The 22,007-nt window shown below is 46.4% G+C and overlaps 1 protein-coding gene across 1 annotated transcript; it reads right to left on the reverse strand.

Annotated features, from left to right (window-relative positions):
• Nucleotides 1-18,330: 18,330 nt before the first annotated feature.
• Nucleotides 18,331-21,414, reverse strand: S100B (S100 calcium binding protein B). The gene is made up of 2 exons (XM_077830138.1): nt 21,277-21,414; nt 18,331-18,471 (listed from the first exon to the last, which is right to left on the reverse strand). Exons 1-2 carry the CDS (start codon nt 21,412-21,414, stop codon nt 18,331-18,333), a joined length of 279 nt encoding a protein of 92 aa, XP_077686264.1.
• Nucleotides 21,415-22,007: the final 593 nt, after the last annotated feature.

A 22,007-nucleotide genomic window follows, 5' to 3' on the forward strand; every position in this document is an offset into this window, starting at 1 on the left:
TGTAGGTCCAAACAATAAAGCTAATTTGTTAGCTAAAAGAGGAGCACGAAGAGGCATGATGTAAACAGGCTATCACACATTTATGAGTCACCCTGTACCCCCATCCATTGTCTTCAATTAAGGGAAGTAAAAACCATCTCAGCCTTTGATGTAAAAGGCCCTATAAAGGAAACTAAAATGTTTGTAAAACAGTTTGGCAGTTAAAACGTTCAGTAGAGGATATTCCCTATGAAAAACAATTATACCCTCCAAACTGATTTTATAGGACCACTATCTCTTAAACGTAAGTTAAGTGATTGTGGATCCAAAATGGGTAAAAGATTTTCCCTTTAAGGTTAATATTTCTGCCATCACTAAGGCTCTGGGAGAACAGATATTTGGTGCTGGGGGCTCTTATCAAAAATAACATCAAGACAAGAAGAAAAACCACTTTATTGGTTCTATATTTCAAAAATATTGATAATATTGTTGACAGTTTAACAAAGTTCCACTTCCCTTATTACTCATAGTTTTGAGGATAGTGGAAAGGATCAATCAAATTAAAGGGTGGTAAATGCCCAAGGCAAACTGGGAAGCTTTTAATTCCCATAATTTTAATGGCTTTTTAAATAACTTCTGTTGCCTCAACTGGCCAACCACCCTTGAGGTGATGACCAAAAGATAAATGGAATTGAGAAAATTAAAATTAATACACAGCTGCAAGTCTTATACAACTATGGATGCAGGGTGAATGAGTTGTCGATTGGGAAAATTCAAGTGTGACAGGGTGCACCTAACCCTTTGAGGCCCCCTGCTGGAGGCCCTGCAATCCTATCACACCCCACCCCAGGGAAGGAGCAGCGGATGTAGGTCCTCCAGACCTTCCTAGAGAGGCCTTGTGGAAGCAGCCAATCAGAATCCAGCAGGCTCAGATAAAAGGAGCTGCAGGGCCTGAGCAGGTCAATTCTGGGCTCAGACCAGAGGCATGGATGGGGAAGGCTCTGCTCTCTCCAAAGGAGCTCGACTCGCTCATTTACTGGCCCTGGGATCAAGAGGACCAGAGTACTGTAACCCTAAGGTAATAGGTGAAAGGAAAAAAGCTAGGTGGGAAAAGGCCCAAAGAATAGCAGCAGCAAATGAGGCAGCAGTACATGGCTGCTGTGTATAGGGTCCCTGGGTTAGGACCCAGAGTAGTGGGTGGTATTGTGATATTGACACTCTATTTGGATTTGCATATTGAAATGCATAATGTGATAATATTGATTTGGGCTTGAGAACAAGTGAAACAGGATCAAGGACTCAATTTGATTGCATGCCCATCAGCTAAGATTGTCTTCGAACACAGAGATCAACTAACACAGGGACAATCGATAACTAAGACTTGGGATAACCTATTGCTCACAGCATGGACTAACAGTAAAACTTTGAAAATTCATAAGGTACAAAGTTGTATGTATAGATGAGGGATCCATATGACATTAGATGGCAGACAAAACATTTTGTTGTGGAAGTATTTCCAATTGGAAATCCAAGAAGCTGAAAAATCTGGTGGAAAATGTGCATTATTTTCCAAAAAACACAGTAGGCTGAATAATTTTTCCAACGCAAAGTACAGTGTCGGAAATAACAACCACCCATAACTGATTCTATCAAGAAGTTAAGCAGATAATAAACAAGGAAATCATCCTACTGTACAGTAGTGCAAGTAGGGCGGTACTCTCCAGTACACAGTACCGGCAAGAGATTTTTAGCAGGTACAGGGTACCGAAAAGACTTAGGGCTGGCCAATCCCCTTTCAACCCCTCCCCCCACCTCCAGAGCCAAGTCATCTGGCTGAGTACTCAGTTTGCCTTTTGTCTTTGAGGAACCAGTTTGTGCCTCCTTTTCTAAAATTAGCATATGTCTCAGTAATGCTATATTGTAGAATCTTATAACTTTACATACGATCTTGCCACACATACTTTGCCAGGATGAAAATAATGATCCGATTCAGTACATTATGAGTTTTCAAATTATAAGTGATCCAAGGCATACTTTGTACAAAATCCAATATAGCTTTGTAAAAATGGTGAACAGGGGGATCCAGATGGTCACAGGTACTATGTAGGGTATTGTTTTAGGTACTGGAAATATGCTCTGCATTCTGGATGAAGGCAGAGTTGACAGACAGATTTTCTGTTAGACAAACTATGTTTATTCACCCATCACCTGATTGACATATAAATTAAGCATTGTAAGCCAACACCATGAAAGCCCCATTTACACACAAAGTCAACAGGGGGACAGGCAATCAATAGGGAAGAAGCAAGACTCAGGAAAGAACAAACAACCAAAGGTTTCACTGTCTCTGAACTTTCCGGATATAAGTAGAAGGAAAAATACACCCCTTTATCCTGCACCTAGGAAGTTAATGCACAGCCCATTTATGTTCCTGAAAATGGGGTGCCGACCAGGCTTGATTGAAATGCCCCAAACGACATTTGGGTAACACAAACTTCCTTAGGCAGAAGGTGAGCCTGATGAGTTTTTTGTTTCCAGTCTCTTTACTCATGATCTCTTGAATCACGAATCTTTGACAAACTTACCCTTGTTTACACCAGATCTAGCTCAGCACTGTGGTGTCGCTCAAGTAGCTGATGCTGAGATGAATCAGACAAGCTGGTGTGTGCACTGTTCTCTTGGGGACAACAAACCTGGCATTTCTGCGAGTGTTCAGGGGAGAAAGGGCTGGACACTGTAGGGGAATGCTCTAAAGAGGCTTGGGGGCTGGGGTGCACCTATTGTTGAACTGGAATTGGCAAAGCTTCAGAAAAGGGGCAACAAAATGATTAGGGGTAGGGAGCGTCTGCCATATGAGGAGAGATTAATAAGACTGGGACTTTTCAGCTTGGAAAGCGATGACTAAGGCGGGATATGATAGAGGTCTATAAAATCATGACTGGTGTGGAGAAAGTAAATAAGGAAGTGTTATTTACTCCTCATAACACAAGAACTAGGGGTCACAAAATGAAATTAATATGCAGCAGGTTTAAAACAAAAGGAAATATACAATACAACACACAGTCAACCTGTGGAACTCCTTGCCAGAGGATGTTGTGAAGGCCAAGACTGTAACAGGGTTCAAAAAAGAACTAGATAAATTAATGGAAGATAGGTCCATCAATGGCTGTTAGCCAGGATGGGCAGGAACGGTGTCCCTAGCCACTGTTTGCCAGAAGCTGGGAATGGGCAACACGGGATGGATCACTTGATGATGACCTGTTGTGTTCATTCCCTCTGGGGCACCTGGCATTAGCCAAAGTCAGAAGAGAGGATACTGGGCTATATGGACCTTTGGTCTGACCCAGTATGGCCATTCTTATGTTCTTATTGTTATCCTGCCAGGCAAAGTAAGGGTTGGCATTGCCCTGAGGAGAGGGCTTGTGTGACTAACGGGCTGGAGGTGTCATGGAGCTAACACCCTGAGAAGCACAAGCAGGTCTCCCTCTCACTGGAGGCAGGGGGTACAAAAGGATCTCACTAAACTAGGTGCCTGGGCAACAAAATGGCCCATGAAATTTAATTCAAAGTAATGCACACTGGAAATAATAATCCCAACTATACTTACAAAACAACGGGGTCTAAATTAGCTGTTTACACTCAAGAAAAAGAACTTGGAGTCGTCATGGCTAGTTTTCTGAAAAACATCCACTTAATGTGCAGTGGCAGTCAAAAAAAAAAAAAAAAGCTAAGAAGGAAGCAGAAGGAAAGGGATAGATAATACAACAGAACCTATCACGATGCTGCCACATAAATCCACAATACACCTGCACCTTGAATATTGCATGCAGTTCTGGTCGCCTCATTTCATAACAGATATGTTAACATTCAAAAAAGTGCAAAAAAAGGGCAAGGGAAATGATTAGGGGGATGGAAAAGCTTCCATAGGAGGAGAAATTAACAATACTGGGACTCTTCATCTTAGAAATCAGACAATTACAGGGAGGATGTGATAGAGGTCTGCAAAATCATGAATGGTGTGGAGAAAGGGAAATGTTATTTACCCCTTCACGTAACAGAAGAACTAGGGGGGGTCACCCAATGAAATTAATAGGCAGCAGATATGAAACAAACAAAAGGAAGTACTTCACACAATGCACGGTTAATCTGTGGAACATGTTGCCAAGGTATGTTGTGAAGGATGTTGTATAACAGAGTTAGAAAAGTTTCAGAGTAGCAGCCTGTCATAAATATAAAGGGAAGGGTAAACACCTTTAAAATCCCTCCTGGCCAGAGGAAAAACCCTTTCACCTGTAAAGGGTTAAGAAGCTAGGATAACCTTGCTGGCACCTGACCAAAATGACCAATGAGGAGACAAGATACTTTTAAAAGCTGGAGGGGGGGAGAAACAAAGGCTCTCTCTGTCTGTCTGATGCTTTTACCCGGGACAGAACAGGAATGGAGTCTTAGAACTTAGTAAGTAATCTAGCTAGATATGCGTTAGATTCTGATTCCTTTAAATGGCTGAGAAAATGAGCTGTGCTGAATGGAATGTAGATTCCTGTTTTTGTGTCTTTTTGTAACTTAAGGTTTTGCCTCACGGGATTCTCTGTGTTTTGAATCTGATTACCCTGTAAGGTATTTACCATCCTGATTTTACAGAGGTGATTCTTTTTACTTTGTCTTCTATTAAAATTCTTTTAAGAATCTGAATGCTTTTTCATCGTTCTTAAGATTCAAGGGTTTGGGTCAGTGTTCACCTATGCAGATTGGTGAGGATTTTTATCAAGACTTCCCCAGGAAAGGGGGTGTAAGGTTTGGGAGGATTTTTTGGGGAAAAGACATTTCCAAATGGGCTCTTTCCCAGTTATATACCTGTTAGACGTTTGGTGGTGGCAGCGATAAAGTCCAAGAGCAAAAAGTAAAATAGTTTGTACCTTGGCGAAGTTTTAACCTAAGCTGGTAAAAGTAAGCTTAGGAGGTTTTCATGCAGGTCCCCACATCTGTACCCTAGAGTTCAGAGTGGGGAAGGAACCTTGACACAGCCGTGTTAGTCTGTATCTGTATAAAAAAAAAAAGGACAACTTGTGGCACCTTAGAGATTAACAAATTTATTTGAGCATAAGCTTTGGTGAGCTACAGCTCACTTCATCGGATGCATTCAGTGGAAAATACAGTGGGGAGATTTATATACACAGAGAACGTGAAACAGTGGGTGTTACCATCTGTATGTTTCATACACCCATTGTTTCATGTTCTCTGTGTATATAAAATCTCCGCACTGCATGCATCCGATGAAGTGAGCTGTAGCTCATGAAAGCTCATGCTCAAATAAATTGGTTAGTCTCTAAGGTGCCACAAGTACTCCTTTTTCTTTTTAGGGTTAGAAAAGAATTAGATAAGGTCATGGAAGATAAGTCCATCAATGGCTACTAGCAACCCCTTGCTCTGGATGTCCCTAAACCTCCAGCTGCAAGAGGCTGGCACCAGACAACAGGGGACAGATCACTTGAAATTGCCCTCTTCTGTTCATTTCTGGCACTGGTCACTGCTGGAAGACAGGATAGTGGGCTAGATGGACTGTTGATCTGACCAAGTATGGCCATTCTTATGGTGACTTGCAGTCATGGTACTTCAAGAACCATCACATAAGGACCCCCAGCTAGTCTGTTTACCTGTTAGCTTAACCCAAAGGCAATCTAATGACCCCAGTTGGGCCCCACTTGAGCCACCTTATTGCCATACCTGATTGGCTGAAGGGATTAGCAGACCTTTACTTAAAACAGGCAACATTTGACTTCAGCACTGTTCACTTCTGCTCCTACCTTGTTTCTGTCCCGCTCCTACCTTGTTCCAGGTCTGCCCCAGCCCTGCTCATCCCTCGCACCCAGCCCTGCTCATGCCTTCCCTGACACCAGGTAACCTGCATTCCTGCCTGTGACTTTGGCTTCCCTAGATTCATAGATTCCAAGGCCAGAGGGAGCCATTGTGATCATCTAGTCTGACCTCCTGTGTATTACAAGCCAGGATTTCCCGTCCCCACAAAGGGATGCAGGGCTGAAGGTGCAGATTATAATAACTCTACTTAACTCCTGATCTACCCTAGCGCTCAGCTACCCTCACAGCTGGCAGGGAGCCCTGAGCTAGCAGCCGGAGCAGAACCTGCCACTTGCAGACTGATTTATCTAGGAGCTGAAGGGCTAATTCATTTGGGGCGGGGGGGGGAGTTTTCCCAGCAAAACTCTACTCACTGGGTGTCACCTTGGAAAGGGAAAGGCCCAGGCTGAGAGTGTTGCTGCCAGACCCCAGAGGACAGTTCTCAGGGGGACCCTGCGTGCAGGCCTTGGACTCACCAGCTCACCCACAGCCAGTCCTGCCCTTTCTGTGGCTGGCTCAAGACTCCTCCAAGATGGCTTCTCCCCTCTCCCGGGGGCGGGTATCGCACATCTGTTGGTCAGGCTAACTCCTCTTGTCAATGGACTCGAACCCCCCAACCGCCCCCTGTCTCTCAGACACTGCTCCTCCCCTGAGCTGGTGGGTGGTGGCCATCCAGGCACCCTGCTATCTCCCCAAGACAACAGGGCCCCCATTGCTCAAAACAGCGTCTCTCCCTCTTGGTTACCCAGCAGCCTCTGCGTCTTCCCTTGGCCCCTGTTCCCCAGCGAGCCCAGCCCCGAGCACACGGAGACCAAGGAAAGCTCCGTGGGGGTTTACCCTTAATTCACTAAGTTTGGTGAGGAGATTGCAGGAAATTCCCATCTCTGTCTCAGGCAGTGAGAGGAGGGATAGGTCTCAGACACAGCTTGCTACAGGGCAGGGACAGAGGCTGCGGGGGAGAGTGAAGGCGAACCGGGGACTGGCGCCCCTGACCAGCTGGGCGGTGGGTGGGGCCAGACGTGGAAGCCGGGCGGCCGCAGACAGCTCATGGAGTGAGACGTGGTGCTGGGTCTAGCCTAGGAGTCCGGCATGCCCCTTGTTTTCCCGCCCTGGGCCTGGCCGGTGTCGCCCGCAGTGCAGCCCAGGCTGTGAATTGCATGTGCCCCTTGGGGTCACAGCCTGGGTCACGGAGTTGGGGGAGACAAGGCCCTGCACCCCTGGCTTCCTGCGATTCACCATGACTCTCAGCCAGCCAGTACAACAGAAGGTTTATCTGGACGACAGGAATGCAGTCCAAGACAGGTCTTGCAGGTACAGACAACAGGACCCCCTCAGTCAGGTCCATCTTGGGGAGGCCAGGAGGTCTGTCTGGTCTCCCCTCCATTTTCCCAGCCAGCTCCAAACTGAAACTCTCCAACCCCTCCTCTCTGGCCTTTGCTCTTTCCCAGCCCAGGAGGTCACCTGATCTCTTTGGTCTCCAATACCTTCAGTTGCACCTTTGCAGGGGAGGGGCCCAGGCCATCAGTTGCCAGGAGACAGGGTGTTGGCCATTCTCTGTCCAGACAGCCTCACACTGGCCATGTAGGGCTCTGGAACAATCACACACCCTTATCCGCCCACCTAGATACATAAGCACTGCATAGGGGAAACTGAGGCACCCACACAGTATTCAGAGAGAACATCAAGAACAGTCCCACTTTATCACAGCCTGTCACTAAAAGCTTGTTGATGTGTGTGCTGCCCTACAGGGCCAAAATGCAAGTTGGCCCAGGGCGCCATTTTCCCTAAGGCCAGACCTGCCTGTCTCAGGGGTGGGTATCTGTCATCTATGGTTAGAGCAGGAGTCTGGACTGTAATGCCCTCGGGAGCTGGCGGCTCCTGATGTCTTGCTCTAAGCCTGGAGGGGATGGCAGCTAGTCCCAGCCCCTCACTGGAAAGTCTAATACCCGCTCCTCTCTCCTGCCAGCAACCTGCAACCAGCCATGGATCTAGAACTGGAATCTCACCTCCTGTGGGGCACCATGCGTGGCGTGTTCACCATGGGCATGGACAAGGACCCTCCGAGGAGCAGGAGCAGCCTCTGGGCCCCACGCCCTCTGCTATTGGAGCTGCTGAGATAGGGGATGAGGTGAGGAGATTTGGGAACAGGCCGGAGCGTCAACAGAGGGGCAGAGAAAGGCCCTTCCTCCATCAGAGATTCCTTTACCCTCCATGGGAGCCCCTTTCTTCCTTCCACGTTCTGTGCTTTGGAGCCTGGAGCCTGGCCACAAGCCCAGCTCCCATCCACAGCTGCTTGGCTCTGCCACCCTGCTGTGTGCCAGGCCCTTGGCAGAGAACCGCTAAGATCAAGGCCTGAGGAGGGGCCAGCTGTCATCCTGCCATGAACTCTGGCCAGCTGCCCGCGGAGGGATCTGAACAGGAGAGTCTGGGCTGTGTGTTTGGGGTCTCATTGGGGCTCCCCTTAGCACCCATGCCCCTGACCCAAGGCTCTCTCTTCGCTCAGGCTCTGCCTCATGCCTAGCTGAGACTCTGGATAGAACGCTGAGGAGCCTGCTGGCAGCGACCCCAACACGGACCAGCTGCAACACGTCTCGGAGGTGAGCAGGATGGGGAGAGGCCAGGGGATGAGGGGATTTCTGTTTGAACCCTGTGGGGGCTGCAAAGGAGAGCCTGGAAGATCCACATTTCCCTGCTGTCCTCCTGTTCGGAACCCATTGGGCCATCTTGGCCAGGGGAGCTGGGACTTCAACCCAAACCTCTGTACAGTTCTGTTAAGCACCAATCACAGGGCCTCAGCCTGGTTTGGGCAGCAAAGTCCTCAAACCCGTTAGATCCAGGAGATGCCCTTGAGAAGAGTCACTGGCTCCTCTCTAGGAAGACCCTTGGGGAATCGACTGTGACACTGAGACCATTTGGCAAGGGGTCTGCTCTTCTGTGCAAACAAAGACTTGACAACTCATTACACCCAACCCATGTCCTTCAGGGTATTTATCCTTACATGGTACCATCTAAGGTATCTTCAGAAAGTTGGTGGCTTATCCAGATTCATAATCATTTGTATGTGCAGGCTATACAGTATAGCCAAGTTCAAGAGACAAAACTGACGAGTCAGACCCCCCAAAAGTCATGAGAATAGCCCCAAAAACGTAAGACTTTTTAAAAATAGTGTTTTTAGATGAGTCTGATGTTTTGAACCCCCCCTACCCATCCCCAGAGCGTGTGCATGTGACAATTGTGTTGCCCACTCTCCCACCTGTACTGGATCAGGTGAGTTTGGCCCCTGATGCAGAAACTTTTACCCCCACATCTGCCCATCTGCTCAGCCCCCAGCTCATCAGCCCTTACCTCCCTCGCTTCAGCCCCCCTGGAACTCCCAGCCTCATTTCTGCTCCTTAGGGTTCTTCACCCTCCTCAGGCTGGGGGTGGGGGACTGCAGTGGGGTCCCCTCTCCCACTTTCCAGACTGGCAGGGGAGCAGCTGCCCAGGGTGGCTGACAGGATTTCGAAGTAAACTTAAGGCTCACTTTTAGAGCTCTCAAATGTCGGAATTTTTTTTCAGGTGATGCTTATTTGAGGGTTGCCTCCCCCTGCCCCTTTCTATCTCCAGTAAAAAGAAAGGGAGTACTTGTGGCACCTTAGAGACTAGCAAATTTATTTGAGCATTACATCCGATGAAGTGAGCTGTAGCTCACGAAAGCTCATGCTCAAATAAATTGGTTAGTCTCTAAGGTGCCACAAGTACTCCTTTTCTTTTTGCGAATACAGACTAACACGGCTGTTACTCTGAAAACATCCAGTAAAGTGTCTCTTCCCTGCTGGCCTGTAGCCAGCTCTGTCTTGTTAGCTTGATAGCTTTGTTTATCTGATATGTAAATGAATTCTCATTGTCTTTCAAAGTACTTTGGAATTAACTGCCCAGTGAAGGAACCACATCCCTTTGTTTGTGGGGGGTAATGCCTGTTTCACTGGAGACACATGATTTGTGCCGCAGCTGAAAAAAGAAAATCCGGACATTTGCGCGTTCTGTGGCATGATCATGAGTGAGAGGCTTAATTTTACTCAGAAATCACGACTCTCACACTCAGTTCGTGAGAGTTGGCATGTCTGGGTTATATTTAAGGAATAATGTAACTGTGTTGGAAGTATGCTTCGTGGTCTTGGAGTAAAAGTTAGTCACCATGAGGATAATGTGTCTTGGTGAGGGGCCATTATTTAAATCAGCTTGTGTACTAAATGACTGGAGGCTAGCTAACGTGATGCCAATTTTTAAAAAGGGCTCCAGAGGTAATCCTGGCAATTACAGGTCGGTAAGCCTGACTTCAGTACTGGGGCAAACTGTTTGAAACTATAGTAAAGAACAAAATTGTAAGACACATAGAGGAACATAATTTGTTGGGGAAGAGTCAACATGGTTTTTGAAAAGGGAAATCATGCCTCACCAATCTATTAGGATTCTTTGGGGGGGGGGTCAAAAGCATGTCGACAAGGGGGATCCGGTGGATATAGTATACTTAGACTTTCAGAAAACCTTTGGCAAGGTCCCTCACCAAAGGCTGTTAAGTAAAGTAAGCTGTCATGGGATAAGAGGGAAGAGCCTCTCATGGATTGGTAACAGGTTAAAAAGTAGAAAACAAAGGGTCGGAATAAATGGTCAGTTTTCAGAATGGAGAGAGGTAAATAGTGGGGTCCCCCAGGAGTTTGTACTGGGACCAGTTCTATTCAACATATTCATAAATGATCTGGAAAAAGGGGGTAAACAGGGAGGTGGCAAAATTTGCAGATGATCCAAAACTACTCAAGATAGTTAAGTCCCAGGCAGACTGTGAACAGCTACAAAAGGATCTCTCAAAATTGGGTGATTGGACAACAAATAGCAGATGAAATTCAATGATGATAAATGCAAATTAATGCAAATTGGAAAACATAATCCTAACTATACATACAAAATGATGAGGTCTAAATTAGTTGTTACCGCTCAAGAAAGAGATCTTGGAGTCATTGTGGATAGTTCTCTGAAAACATCCACTCACTGTGCAGTGGCAGACAAAAAAGCAAACAGAATGTTGAGAATCATTAAGAAAGGGATAGATAATAAGACAGAAAATATTATATTGCCTCTAGTTACATCCATGGTACGCCCACATCTTGAATACTGTGTGCAGATGTGGTCGCCCTATCTCAAAAAAGATATATTGGAATTGGAAAATGTTCAGAAAAGGGCAACAAAAATGATTATGGGTATGGAATGGCTGCCATATGAGGAGAGATGAATAAGGCTGGGACTTTTCAGCTTGGAAAAGCGACGACTAAGGCGGGATATGATAGAGGTCCATAAAATCATGACTGGTGTGGAGAAAGTAAATAGGGAAGTGTTATTTACTCCTTCTCATAACACAAGAACTAGGGGGGGTCACCAAATGAAATTAATAGGCAGCAGATTTAAAACAAACAAAAGGAAGTATTTTTTCAGACAATGCACAGTCAACCTGTGGAACTCCTTGCCAGTGGATGTTGTGAAGGCCAAGACTATAACAGGGTTCAAAAAGGAACTACAGTTCATGGAGGATAGGTCACTCAATGGCTATTAGCCAGGATGGGCAGGGATGGTGTCCCTAGCATCTGTTTGCCAGAAGCTGGGAATGGGCAACAGGGGATGGATCACTTGATGATTATCTGTTCTGTTTGTAAGCAGGATCTGAATGAATGCTTCCCTGACAGCTAGTTGGGAGGGGGAGAGACTTGGGTGTGTTTATGTAAACACAGGTTGCTCCTGCTCTGCTTACATACTGAGCAAAAAGTGATCAACTTTGGCTGGTGTTGGGTACAAATCACCTTAGTATTGAATGCAGGGTAGTGAAATATGGTTACCAATGTTGTAATTATTGTAGGAATACAGGAAAGCAGGACTGTGCTTAACCTGAAAAGGAGTACTTGTGGCACCTTAGAGACTAACCAATTTATTTGAGCGTGAGCTACAGCTCACTTCATCAGATGCATCTGATGAAGTGAGCTGTAGCTCACGAAAGCTCATGCTCAAATAAATTGGTTAGTCTCTAAGGTGCCACAAGTACTCCTTTTCTTTTTGCGAATACAGACTAACACGGCTGTTACTCTGAAACCTGTGCTTAACCTGTTGCCCTCAGTTGAAAGAACCTTGTTAGGTCTGGGGCTCGAATGTCAGAGCCCCATGAAAGTAAGAGAGGGTGGGGATATGTGTTTTTAGTTAAGGGTTTGCACATCCTGTAGAGTCCTGGTGTAATCTGTTCTTTCCCACTGTTCAAATAATACAAGTAAATAGACTTTATTAGGAGCTAATCGGAGCTGAAATCAGCTGTGATAGGACTGTGTTTCTGCCAGCCTACAAAAAGCTAAAAAAATCACTGAGAGCTGAAATCATTTTGAGAGGGGGCAGTGCGTCTTCCCGGCCTACAAAGAGCTAAAAATTATTAAGAGTGCTGTGCAGTGGTCCCAGCAGAGAGGCAGGTGGTAGCAGAAGGTGACTGATAATCAGCTGATGAATGAGTGTCTGGTGTGGTGGAGAGGCGCAGTGAGCAGCTAGCAGGGCAGCTGGTGGAGAGGCACGGTGAGCCGGCAGCCAGCGTGAGTGGCCAGCTCGGTAGCTGGCAGAGAGGGGCCTTGTGAGTTTGGTCCCTCTTTATCCTGCCCCTGGCGGGGGTGGTGAATTCTGCACATGCACCTCTGGACTCTGGGGCTGTGCTGACCAAGGACAACAACTGTGAGTGGGGTGCAGAGAAGGGTTGGGCACATGAAAGGGACTTTTGGGTTGCTGGACTTAAGAACCTGAGGGGAAAAGGACACTGCCCAACCTACTTGGGGGTGGGTCTTTTACTCATGGTTTATGTTTATAAATCCTGTTTGTGGTGTTTCCCCAAATTAACGCGAGTTACTTCCCTCTTTTAATTACAAGTCTTTTCTACACTCAGACTCTGTGCTTGCGAGTGGGGAAGTATTGCCTCGCACAGGTGCCCAGGGCTGATGTGTAAATTTCCCAGGTTACTGGGGCGGGGCTCAAGCCGGTTCTGTGTTGTATCAATGGAAAGGACCCCTAGATATTGAACCTGGCTCTGGTTGCGGTTGGCTCCACCTGGCAGAAGGGTGATATGTTCATTCCCTCTGGGGCACCTGGCATTGGCCACTGTCAGAAGACAGGATACTGGGCCACATGGACCTTTGGTCTAACCCAGTATGGCCGTTCTTATGTTGTCTCCCCTCCCCTGATAGCCGGTGAGGTAATGCAAGGCTTACCTGTGTAGCCTTGCTCCACCCCAAGTCTATCAGTGGAAACCATCAGAGACAACTGCAAACCCCTGACCCCACTTGGGGTGAAAACGGAACATGAGCCAAGGCAGGGAATTATCCTAGGGAGTGGGGAGAGGCCTTCTGGAGCCCAGTCTGGCCAATTTTCAGAGAGCAAACGTTATGAATCAGACTCCCCAAAATCATGAGATTGGCCCCAAGATCATGACATTTTAAAAAAGGATATTGTGTTTTTAGGACAGTCTCTTGCTTTGTGAACAACCCCTGCCCTTCCCAGAGTGTGTGTGTGTAATAGCCGGGAGAGCATGAGCAGCAGCAAGCCACTGGGTCATCTGGCTCAGTTAGGGAGGAGACGGGGCTGGGGGCAGCCCACCCTGTTCCATGACTTAGTCCCTTAAAGAAACGGGTTTAAGGGAGCAGCAAACAAGCTGGTGAATCTCTCCTCTCAGCCCCATCACCCAGAGAGCTGTGGATATGGGCAGGGATTGTGAACCCCTGCCTCATGATGGAGGCAGGGGATGGGTCCACAATGCCTGACCATGTATCGTCCCAGACTCTGATGAAGTGGGACAAAACCCAAAGGACATGCTCCGAATCCTGAGAGGAGCAAAAGCCCTTCTAAGGCTCTTCTCTCAGGAAGTCCCATATTCTACCCTGGCCCCTGAGGATTAGCCCCGGGGGTGGGCGAGGGGAAGGGGCTCACTGGTACAGAACATTGACCATGACCTGCCTCCTTCTCCCACAGCACGTCGACTTCTGGATCCAGTCCGGAGCCAAGGGAGAGCCAGGGCCACGAGGAGCAGCACCGCCCTGCTGCGATTCCCCACCTGCCTTCTGGGATTTGACGTGAGTGACCTTTACCCCTGGGTCCTGCTCCTCGGTGTAGCCAGGGCCAGTTCTGACGGGCAGCGGGAGCTGGGGCTGCAGGGGCCCAGCCGGGCAGTAGGGTCAGTGCTGGGCTTGTGCTCACCCACCCAGAAGTGTGAGGAGAGCTGAGCTGGGCCTCATGGGCTAGAGCCTTGCACCCTCAGCTGGGAGCTGTCTGGGGCCTGCCCTTCCTGGGCACGTCTGGTGCCTGGCTGAGGGCTTCCTCCCAGACCCCCTCCAAGTAACATTATCCTGTTCCTGACGAGACAGGCTTCTTCAGAGGCCCCACCAGTTCTCTCCTTTCAATCAATGGAAAGTGCCTGCACAATTTTCAAGGTACCAGTGGAAAATCTGAATGGCTGTCCTCGGAAGAAGAGCGCTGGGTGGCTCGAATGCTTGTCTCAACAGAAGTTGGTCTCGCAAAAGACGTTACCTCTCCCCTCTCTAACAGAGGAAAACACAGTCCACTGATCCAGCCCCCAGCCAGCCTGCTGTCCTAAAGCAGCCATGCTGTACATGCCGTGATTTATTTAGTCTGGTTCTTGGTGTTTTGCTCCAATGATTGAAAACCCTCCTTGGAGAATCCAATTTTCTGCCTACTTTATTTTGTCACCGTTAGTGCAAGGATCAAAGCCCTTCTGTTCGACGAATAGGGCACCATAGCAATGGAAATGTCTGCTACCATTGCTTGCTGAAAACATACTCGGACATTGCACAGAGGATTCTGCTCTCTTTCCATTTTCCCAGTGGTTTGAAAAACTAGTTTAAACTTACAGAGCAGGAGTTTGTTAGCAGTGGCTGAGAACTGTGAAGTCACTGTTCTTCCCCACGTTGGTGTGATTCTTATTTACTCTTGCAGCTCTAGCCAGCACTGCAGTCAAACAGTACAAATCAGTCAGCTCGCTCAACTGTCTGAATGTTCAGAACCTTTTTACAAAGCAGCCGAGTGACCTACTCAGCAGAATCTTCTATTTAGGTGGCTTGTTTGCATAAGACATCTCTTTCTAAGAAATACCCCACAGTCCAGACCTCTGTTAACGTCCCACAGTCTTACAACCCCTGCCAGCGGAGCAGCTTGGTATCTCTCACATGCATTAGTCAAGTGTGGTGAGACTCAGTTATTATAGACAAGGAAACTGAGGCACAGAAAGGCTAAGGGACTTGCTTGTAAGTCTAGGCTCCTAATTCAGTCACATGCCCTGTCCGCCTCCCAGGAAGGGTGGGTAAATAGGGCTAACACGTAATTAATGCTCCTACCAGCATAGCATTTTCTTTTTAGGGTTATTTTAATTTGAAGAGTCAAAAAGAATGAGGGGAAGACTGCTGACAATATCAGGTCTAGAGTGGGAAACATCTCATTAGCAACAATTATTCAGATAGGATCAGTGTTCGTACTCTGTCTGGTTTGCACCCCTCCAGTGCAACCAAAGCGAGAGTAACTGGCGTCCAGGGGAATTCCCAGGTGCCATATGATTGGTGATGCAGCTCCTAGGCCATCCCTCTCCACCAAGCATAGGGGGCATGGCCAAGCAAAAGGGATTGTGACTGTTCTACTGATGCTGTAATGGCCCGGGGGGCCATTGGCCGCTCCGTGGCAGGTGAAGCATCCCTGAGCACGTCTCAGCCACTCCAGCAAATCTGGATCAGACGTTTTCCCCCACTAGTATAATATGCAATTGAACCATTTTTGGAAGGTCCTAACCTGTTTAGTCTTGCAATGCCCCGCTCACCAGTTTGTGCATTTCAACCCTGATGTGGCTGTATAGGATTGTATTTAGGTGCTGGTTTTACTAGGAATTTATTATAGCTGCATGTGGTACTCAGAGGTCTCTACATATTAATTGCATTGATTCTCTTTCCCAGTTCATGCAAATTGACAGAACAATTACCCCAGAGAGCACCTGTTCTGCTGACTTGGTACTTTATCAGTCACACAGTACCTGCAGGGGACACTATGAACGTATAATACCTTCAATTCTTACGGTCTAGGAACACTATTGTAAACATTGTAGATAGAGACAGATGTTACCACTGAAAGGGTTGTAATGGTCCCTCAGCTGGGTTTTTGGTACTTTATGGACAATGCCTAACCTGAGGCTGGAAGGATTGACAGAACTGCTATTTTGGAGGGTCTGATGCCCCACACATCAGTGATCCATCACCATGCATTTCCCAGCTCACCATTTGTGACAACTGCCTGCCACGGTCAGCAGCGAGGACTGACCCGGAGCCCTCTCACCTAAAAAGGGTCACACGTGAACTGCTACTGCTTGAGCTAAATGAGTAAATCCAGCTGGTAGCTGGAGCCTGTAACAGACTCAAAGGCCTTGTATGGGACCAGCCACTTGAGGGAGACAAAACCCAAACTGAGTTAATGAGGGGGGGACACACGTATCCTACTCTCAGAAACTGACTGATAAATAACTTTTAGCAGGGCTGCACCCACATAGATCCTGCTGCAGGATCGGGGCCTTCATTAGCAATCAAAAGGGCTGAAAAATAATAGAACCAAATCATTCCCAAAGATGTCAAAAATATGATAGTGGGAACACTGAATGCTAATTTACTTTTTTCTAAAGAACTGAACTTAAAAATAAACCCCACAATCACTTGGTTAGAGCTGCTGCTTTAATTTGAATCCGAATGTAGGGCAGTACCTTTCCTACATGCATGTTCTTAGCAAGGAACTATAGAAAGATAGCTTCATTTCCATAAAACATAGGGCATTTTGTAAAATCAAATTATGGAACATTTAAAATGTATAAAGTGATAACCTCACTCTGCATTCTTTATATCCAAATATAAAATTTAGAATTTGAAACACTATTTCTAAACATCCCAGAAATTATATATACACATATTTAATATGGAAATCAAGGCCATCCAGATAATATCATACTGGCAAACTTAAACTGACTCCCTAATTTAATTTAATTTTTTACTGTTCAATATTCATTAGACCAGAATTAAAGTTTAACACTGACCCACTGCTGAGCTATGGGGAAATTTAAATTGTGGCCGACTCTTTTGAGCTGAGTTTGCTTGCTTGCACCATGAATTCAGTAGCACATTTGGAACGTTAGGGTATGTCTACACCATGGAGACTGTATCAGCATAAACTGTGCAGCAGAGCCCTGTAATGGAGACCCCGCAGGGGGGTTTCTGTAGGTGTAGGAATATCCCCTCCCCGAACATTAGCTGCAGCAAAGGAAGCAGCGCTCTTCTGTCAACACAGCTGTATCTACGCGGGGGGGTTATGGCAGTTTTCACACCCCTGACTGAGGGAGCTATGCCAATATAACTTCCACGTGTAGACCAAGCCTTAGTCTAGAGAGTCAGTATTCTGAGATGGCCCATGGAGATGTACATCTTGTTCTGACCAGTCAGGATCAGTGGAGCAGGATTTTTATAAACATGCTTAAAATGGGTGAAGGATATTAGGTTCCTGGATCTCTGAAAGGGATACAAGGACCCACCACCAACACAAAACCCAATACAATAGCTATATTACTAGCCCACAACAGTAACGTGATAGTGTTTTTCATTCCTTCCTTCCCAGCGATCAGTCAGGGTAACTTTATACTGGGGGCACTGTCTAAATGTACCGCTGTCTCTAGCCTATTTTTTTCAGCTCTCTCATTATCACAGTAGGTTTATGTGCCCTGAGTGCCCCAGCACCTATTTCTGCTAGTAGTTAAACAGTAGGAAGAGTTAAAAATAAGAGAAAAAGCCTAGAATGTTACCTGCTATGCCTTTTAAAAACGATACTGTTGAAGATAAATAAGCTGCTGAGAAATGAAAATGCTCATGCCAGTGTAGTGTGGCCACTGAGTGATTAGCGAGCATCCTATCTATTGTTCTTTCACCATTCGTATTGCCCACTGAGTCTGATTCAAAGCTCACTGAAGTCAGAAGAAGTCTTGCCATTTAGTTCAATGAGCTTTCGATTAGGTCTCTGTTCTCCAGTCCCTTTATTACTTACTAACCCCCCTTTTTAAAAAAAAACAAAAACAACCTTTACAATAAAACTTGGATGACTTTGGAAGGTCTATCTACTTGCATCTGAATCTGTGTATATATCTAGGCACATAGCAAGAGAATGCTGTGCACGCTAGTTAAAGATAAGGTATAATACACATGCTGCTTAAGAGCTAGGCAAGCACTGGCAAACAGCCCTTTAAAAGACATTTATATGTTTCCATTCACAAAGCACACTGATCTTACTAAAACTACTTAGGATTAGCAGACTCACTCCTAGTAGCCCCTAAACCGGCTTGGTATCTCTAAATTAGAATTCATATTCTATCTTTAAAATCACACACAGCAGGTTCTTGGTTGCTTCTCTGATGTTTCACTCATGTTCAAAGAACTCATGACAAGCTGAAGTGACCATGGCAATGAAGGCTACAAATTCCTGGAAGTCGCATTCAGCGTCACCATCGGCATCCAGTGTCTCCATCACCTTATCCACTGTCTCCTGATCTTTAATTTCCTAACCAAAACAAGAAAGAGCAGTTAAAGCTGGTGAACAAGGGATAGGGCTGTGAATAGGATTTAGGAGTCCTGGTTCGTAATCTGGTTGTCTTCAAATGGAGCTAATAGACAGTACAGTAGATGTCACCATACTGGGTAGTCTCATCATTCAGTGTTTATTCAAAACACATCCAAAGAAGTTTCCCTTTCGTAATGTATCCGTTTTCCATGTTGCCTTCCAAGCATTGGCACAGGACTGTGGTTCCTTATGCAGTTTCCTTGCAACAGAGACCCACATGAAGTAGGAATGGTCTGCCACTTTTGTTTACTGCATTGACCAATATGTAAAACCACTTTGGAATAACGGTTTGTTTTTCCGTGGAAAGATTAAGGTGGTGGACATTTAAATCTAATCTGACTGGAAATGCTGTAACAGCAGAAAAGAAGCTCATTCTTAAATGATCGACACGTGGGCTACAATTTGGCTATTATTCAATACAAATATTCTGGGTCTGCAAAGAAGAATCATGTCTTCCCAGGATCTTTAATACAAGGACACACATTACGACACAGGCATGGAATTACTATTCATAGAGATTCTATAGTACGATTTAGTTAATTTAAAATTTTTACTTCATTTGATTCTATGCTTTCTTTCACATACAGTGCCACTCCCCCACCAGCACGACCTGTTCTGTCCTTCTGATATATTATGTACCCTGGTATTACTGTGTCCCATTGATTATCCTCATTCCACCAGGTTTCTGTGATGCCTGTTATATCAATATCCTCATTTAATACGGGGCACTCTAGTTCACCATCTTAATATTTAGACTTCTAACATTGGTATATAAGCATTTTAAAAACTTGTCATTTTTTGGCTGTCCCCCACATGATGTAATTGAATGGGACTTTTTATCATTTGACTGTTTCTCATCGGATCCTCCCTGTATTTTATCATTTTCCATCCTCTCCTCCTAAGGGATGTCCGAACCACACGCTCCTCCGCACCTGTCTGCTTTCCCCTAGCCCTTAGTTTAAAAAACTGTTCTACAACCTCTTTAATTTTAAGCGCCAGCAATCTGGTCCCATTTTGGTTTAGGTGGAGCCCATCCTTCCTGTATAGGCTCCTCCTCTCCCAAAAGCTTCCCCAGTTCCTAATAAATCTAAACCCCTCCTCCCTACACCACTGTCTCATCCACACTCTGAGACCCTGCAGTTCTGCCTATCTAACTGGCCCTGCGCGTGGAACTGGAAGCATTTCAGAGAATGCGACCATGGAGGTCCTGGACTTCAATTTCTTACCTAGGAGCCTAAATTTGGCCTCCAGGACCTCTCTCCTATCCTTCCCCATGTCGTTGGTACCTACATGTACCACGACCACCGGCTCCTCCCCAGCACTAAACATAAGTCTATCTAGATGTCTCGAGAGATTCCCCAACCTTCACACTAGGCAGGCAAGTCACCATGCAGTGACTATTTCTTTTTTTGTCATTCAAATGGATTTTGGGTCATGGCTAAATCAGGCTGGAGTTAGCTCCTACCTCAGCTTTGGATCCACAGCCAGAACCCTCTCCTGGAGTCAGCATAAGCTGTTTCTTGCGAGAATGGCCCTGGTGCACACCTAACTCCACACCAAACAGAAGGGTGGAGAGAGCGGTGGTGGACACCTCCCTTAGCTTTAGCCCAGTGGTTAGAGCACTCAGCTGGAATGTGGGAGACCCCAGTTGATTTCCAACCCCCAGCTGATGAGGAGAAGGGATTTGAACAGCAGTTTCCCACCTCTGCTTCCTAACCACTGGACAAGGAGATATTCTCACCTGGGGCTCTCTCAATCTTGAAGCTGTTCCACTTTGTATCAATGACTAAATACAGTATGCACTGGGCCAGAGAGAGTGACTATAATCCAGGGGTTATGGCACTCGCCTGAGACATGGGAAACCCCTGTTCAAATGCCTTCTCTTCTTCAGGCAGAGGTTGGAACTAAGCTGGGTCTCCCACTGCCCAGGCAAGTGCCCTAACCACTGCGCTAAAGGTCAGAAGGGAGTCCCTGCCTCTTCCTCCTGCCACATGTGTGGAGTTATGCATGCTCTGAGCACCCCTACAGGTGAGCAACACCTCCCTCCGTTGGGTTCGAGCATGGTGCTGGGGCTTAGGCATGAGACAGGCATCCAGATGCCTGCCTGAAACAGCAGTGCACATGCACAGGGGCAAAAACATCGGTACCTAGGGGGCTTTTAGAGTACAAATTTAGGCATCTATAGGACTGGGCATCAGCTGAGCAGGGATTTTGTGGATCAGAGGAGCAACTAAAGCTGCAATTTAGGTACCTAAATTTGGGGATCTGGGCCCTTGTGCTTTCCTCCACAGGTGACTGGACCTTGATACGTACAGTCTGGCCCCTCACATATAAGCACCTGGGAAATACACAAGAAAAGCAAAAAGAGAATTCCACGGAGAGAGAGCCGCCTGCCATCCAGAGGGGATATGCTTTGCCTTCTGAATGAGCTAACTCCTTTTTATTGCCCACCCTCTGAGTAGCCATTAAATCAGGACAGTCGCTTCCCTACCCCCAAGAAACATAGCACAAGACAAAGGCTGAAGTACTGGAAGCAGTCCATTGCACTGAGCCCTTTGACAGTCACAGCTTGAGTATATGTACTGTTCCCATTGCCACGGGAAGCAGCCTGCTAGCTAAAACTATTTCAACAAACAACATGAGCGCTGAGAACTGTTGAAGGCTACAGTAAACATCTTCAGGCATCTCGACATTTGGTACACAATAGAGTAAAGGGCAATTCATTGTTCAAAAGGCAATACTCACGCCTAAAAAATGGGGGAGCTCATTGTTAATGAGCTCCTTTAATTCAGATTTCTTCAGCTTGTGTTTGTCTCCCTCCTTTCCCGAGTACTGGTGGAAAGCTTCAATGATGGCAATCATGGCCTTTTCCAGAGCAGACATTGTTACAGTGGCACTGGCCTAAAATGAAAGGGATTGGGAGGAAACACCATGTTAAGCTCAGCGTGTGGGGGGTTTAAACGCCTTTCTGCCTTCTCTGTGCAACTATACAACCCTTGGCCCAACAGTGTTATGCCACAAGGGCCTGATCCAAAGCCCATGGAAGTCAATGGAAAGATGCCAATAAATTTCAGTGGGCTTTGGATCAGGCCCCAAATGAGCACTTAAGGAAATAACGCCAGCAAAGAGCTGACCATCTGTGGAAACTTATTTCAATTGATGTAGCTTAAGGTTGGGAAACACGTGTGGGACATTGTTCTTACTTTAAGACCTTGGGTAACAAGCAGAATATTTGTATATTGCCAAAACAGAGTCAGCACAGACCTATTGTTAAAAAGGAGGTACCCTGCAGTACCAGATGGTCCATATATTCATTAGCTTATCGTCAGCATCCCTAACAAAAAGTAACATTCTGAAGGGAGGATTACTGGGTAACATAGACATAGGGGTTTTTCAATTTCACCATTATATTCAAGAAGAGTGCACTGTGGGGAGCTGGGGAGGGAATAGCTGCTATCTGTCCGGAAAATTCCCAG

The sequence above is a fragment of the Eretmochelys imbricata genome, chromosome 11 (assembly GCF_965152235.1).
Source record: "Eretmochelys imbricata isolate rEreImb1 chromosome 11, rEreImb1.hap1, whole genome shotgun sequence".
In the NCBI taxonomy this organism is placed as follows: domain Eukaryota; kingdom Metazoa; phylum Chordata; order Testudines; family Cheloniidae; genus Eretmochelys; species Eretmochelys imbricata.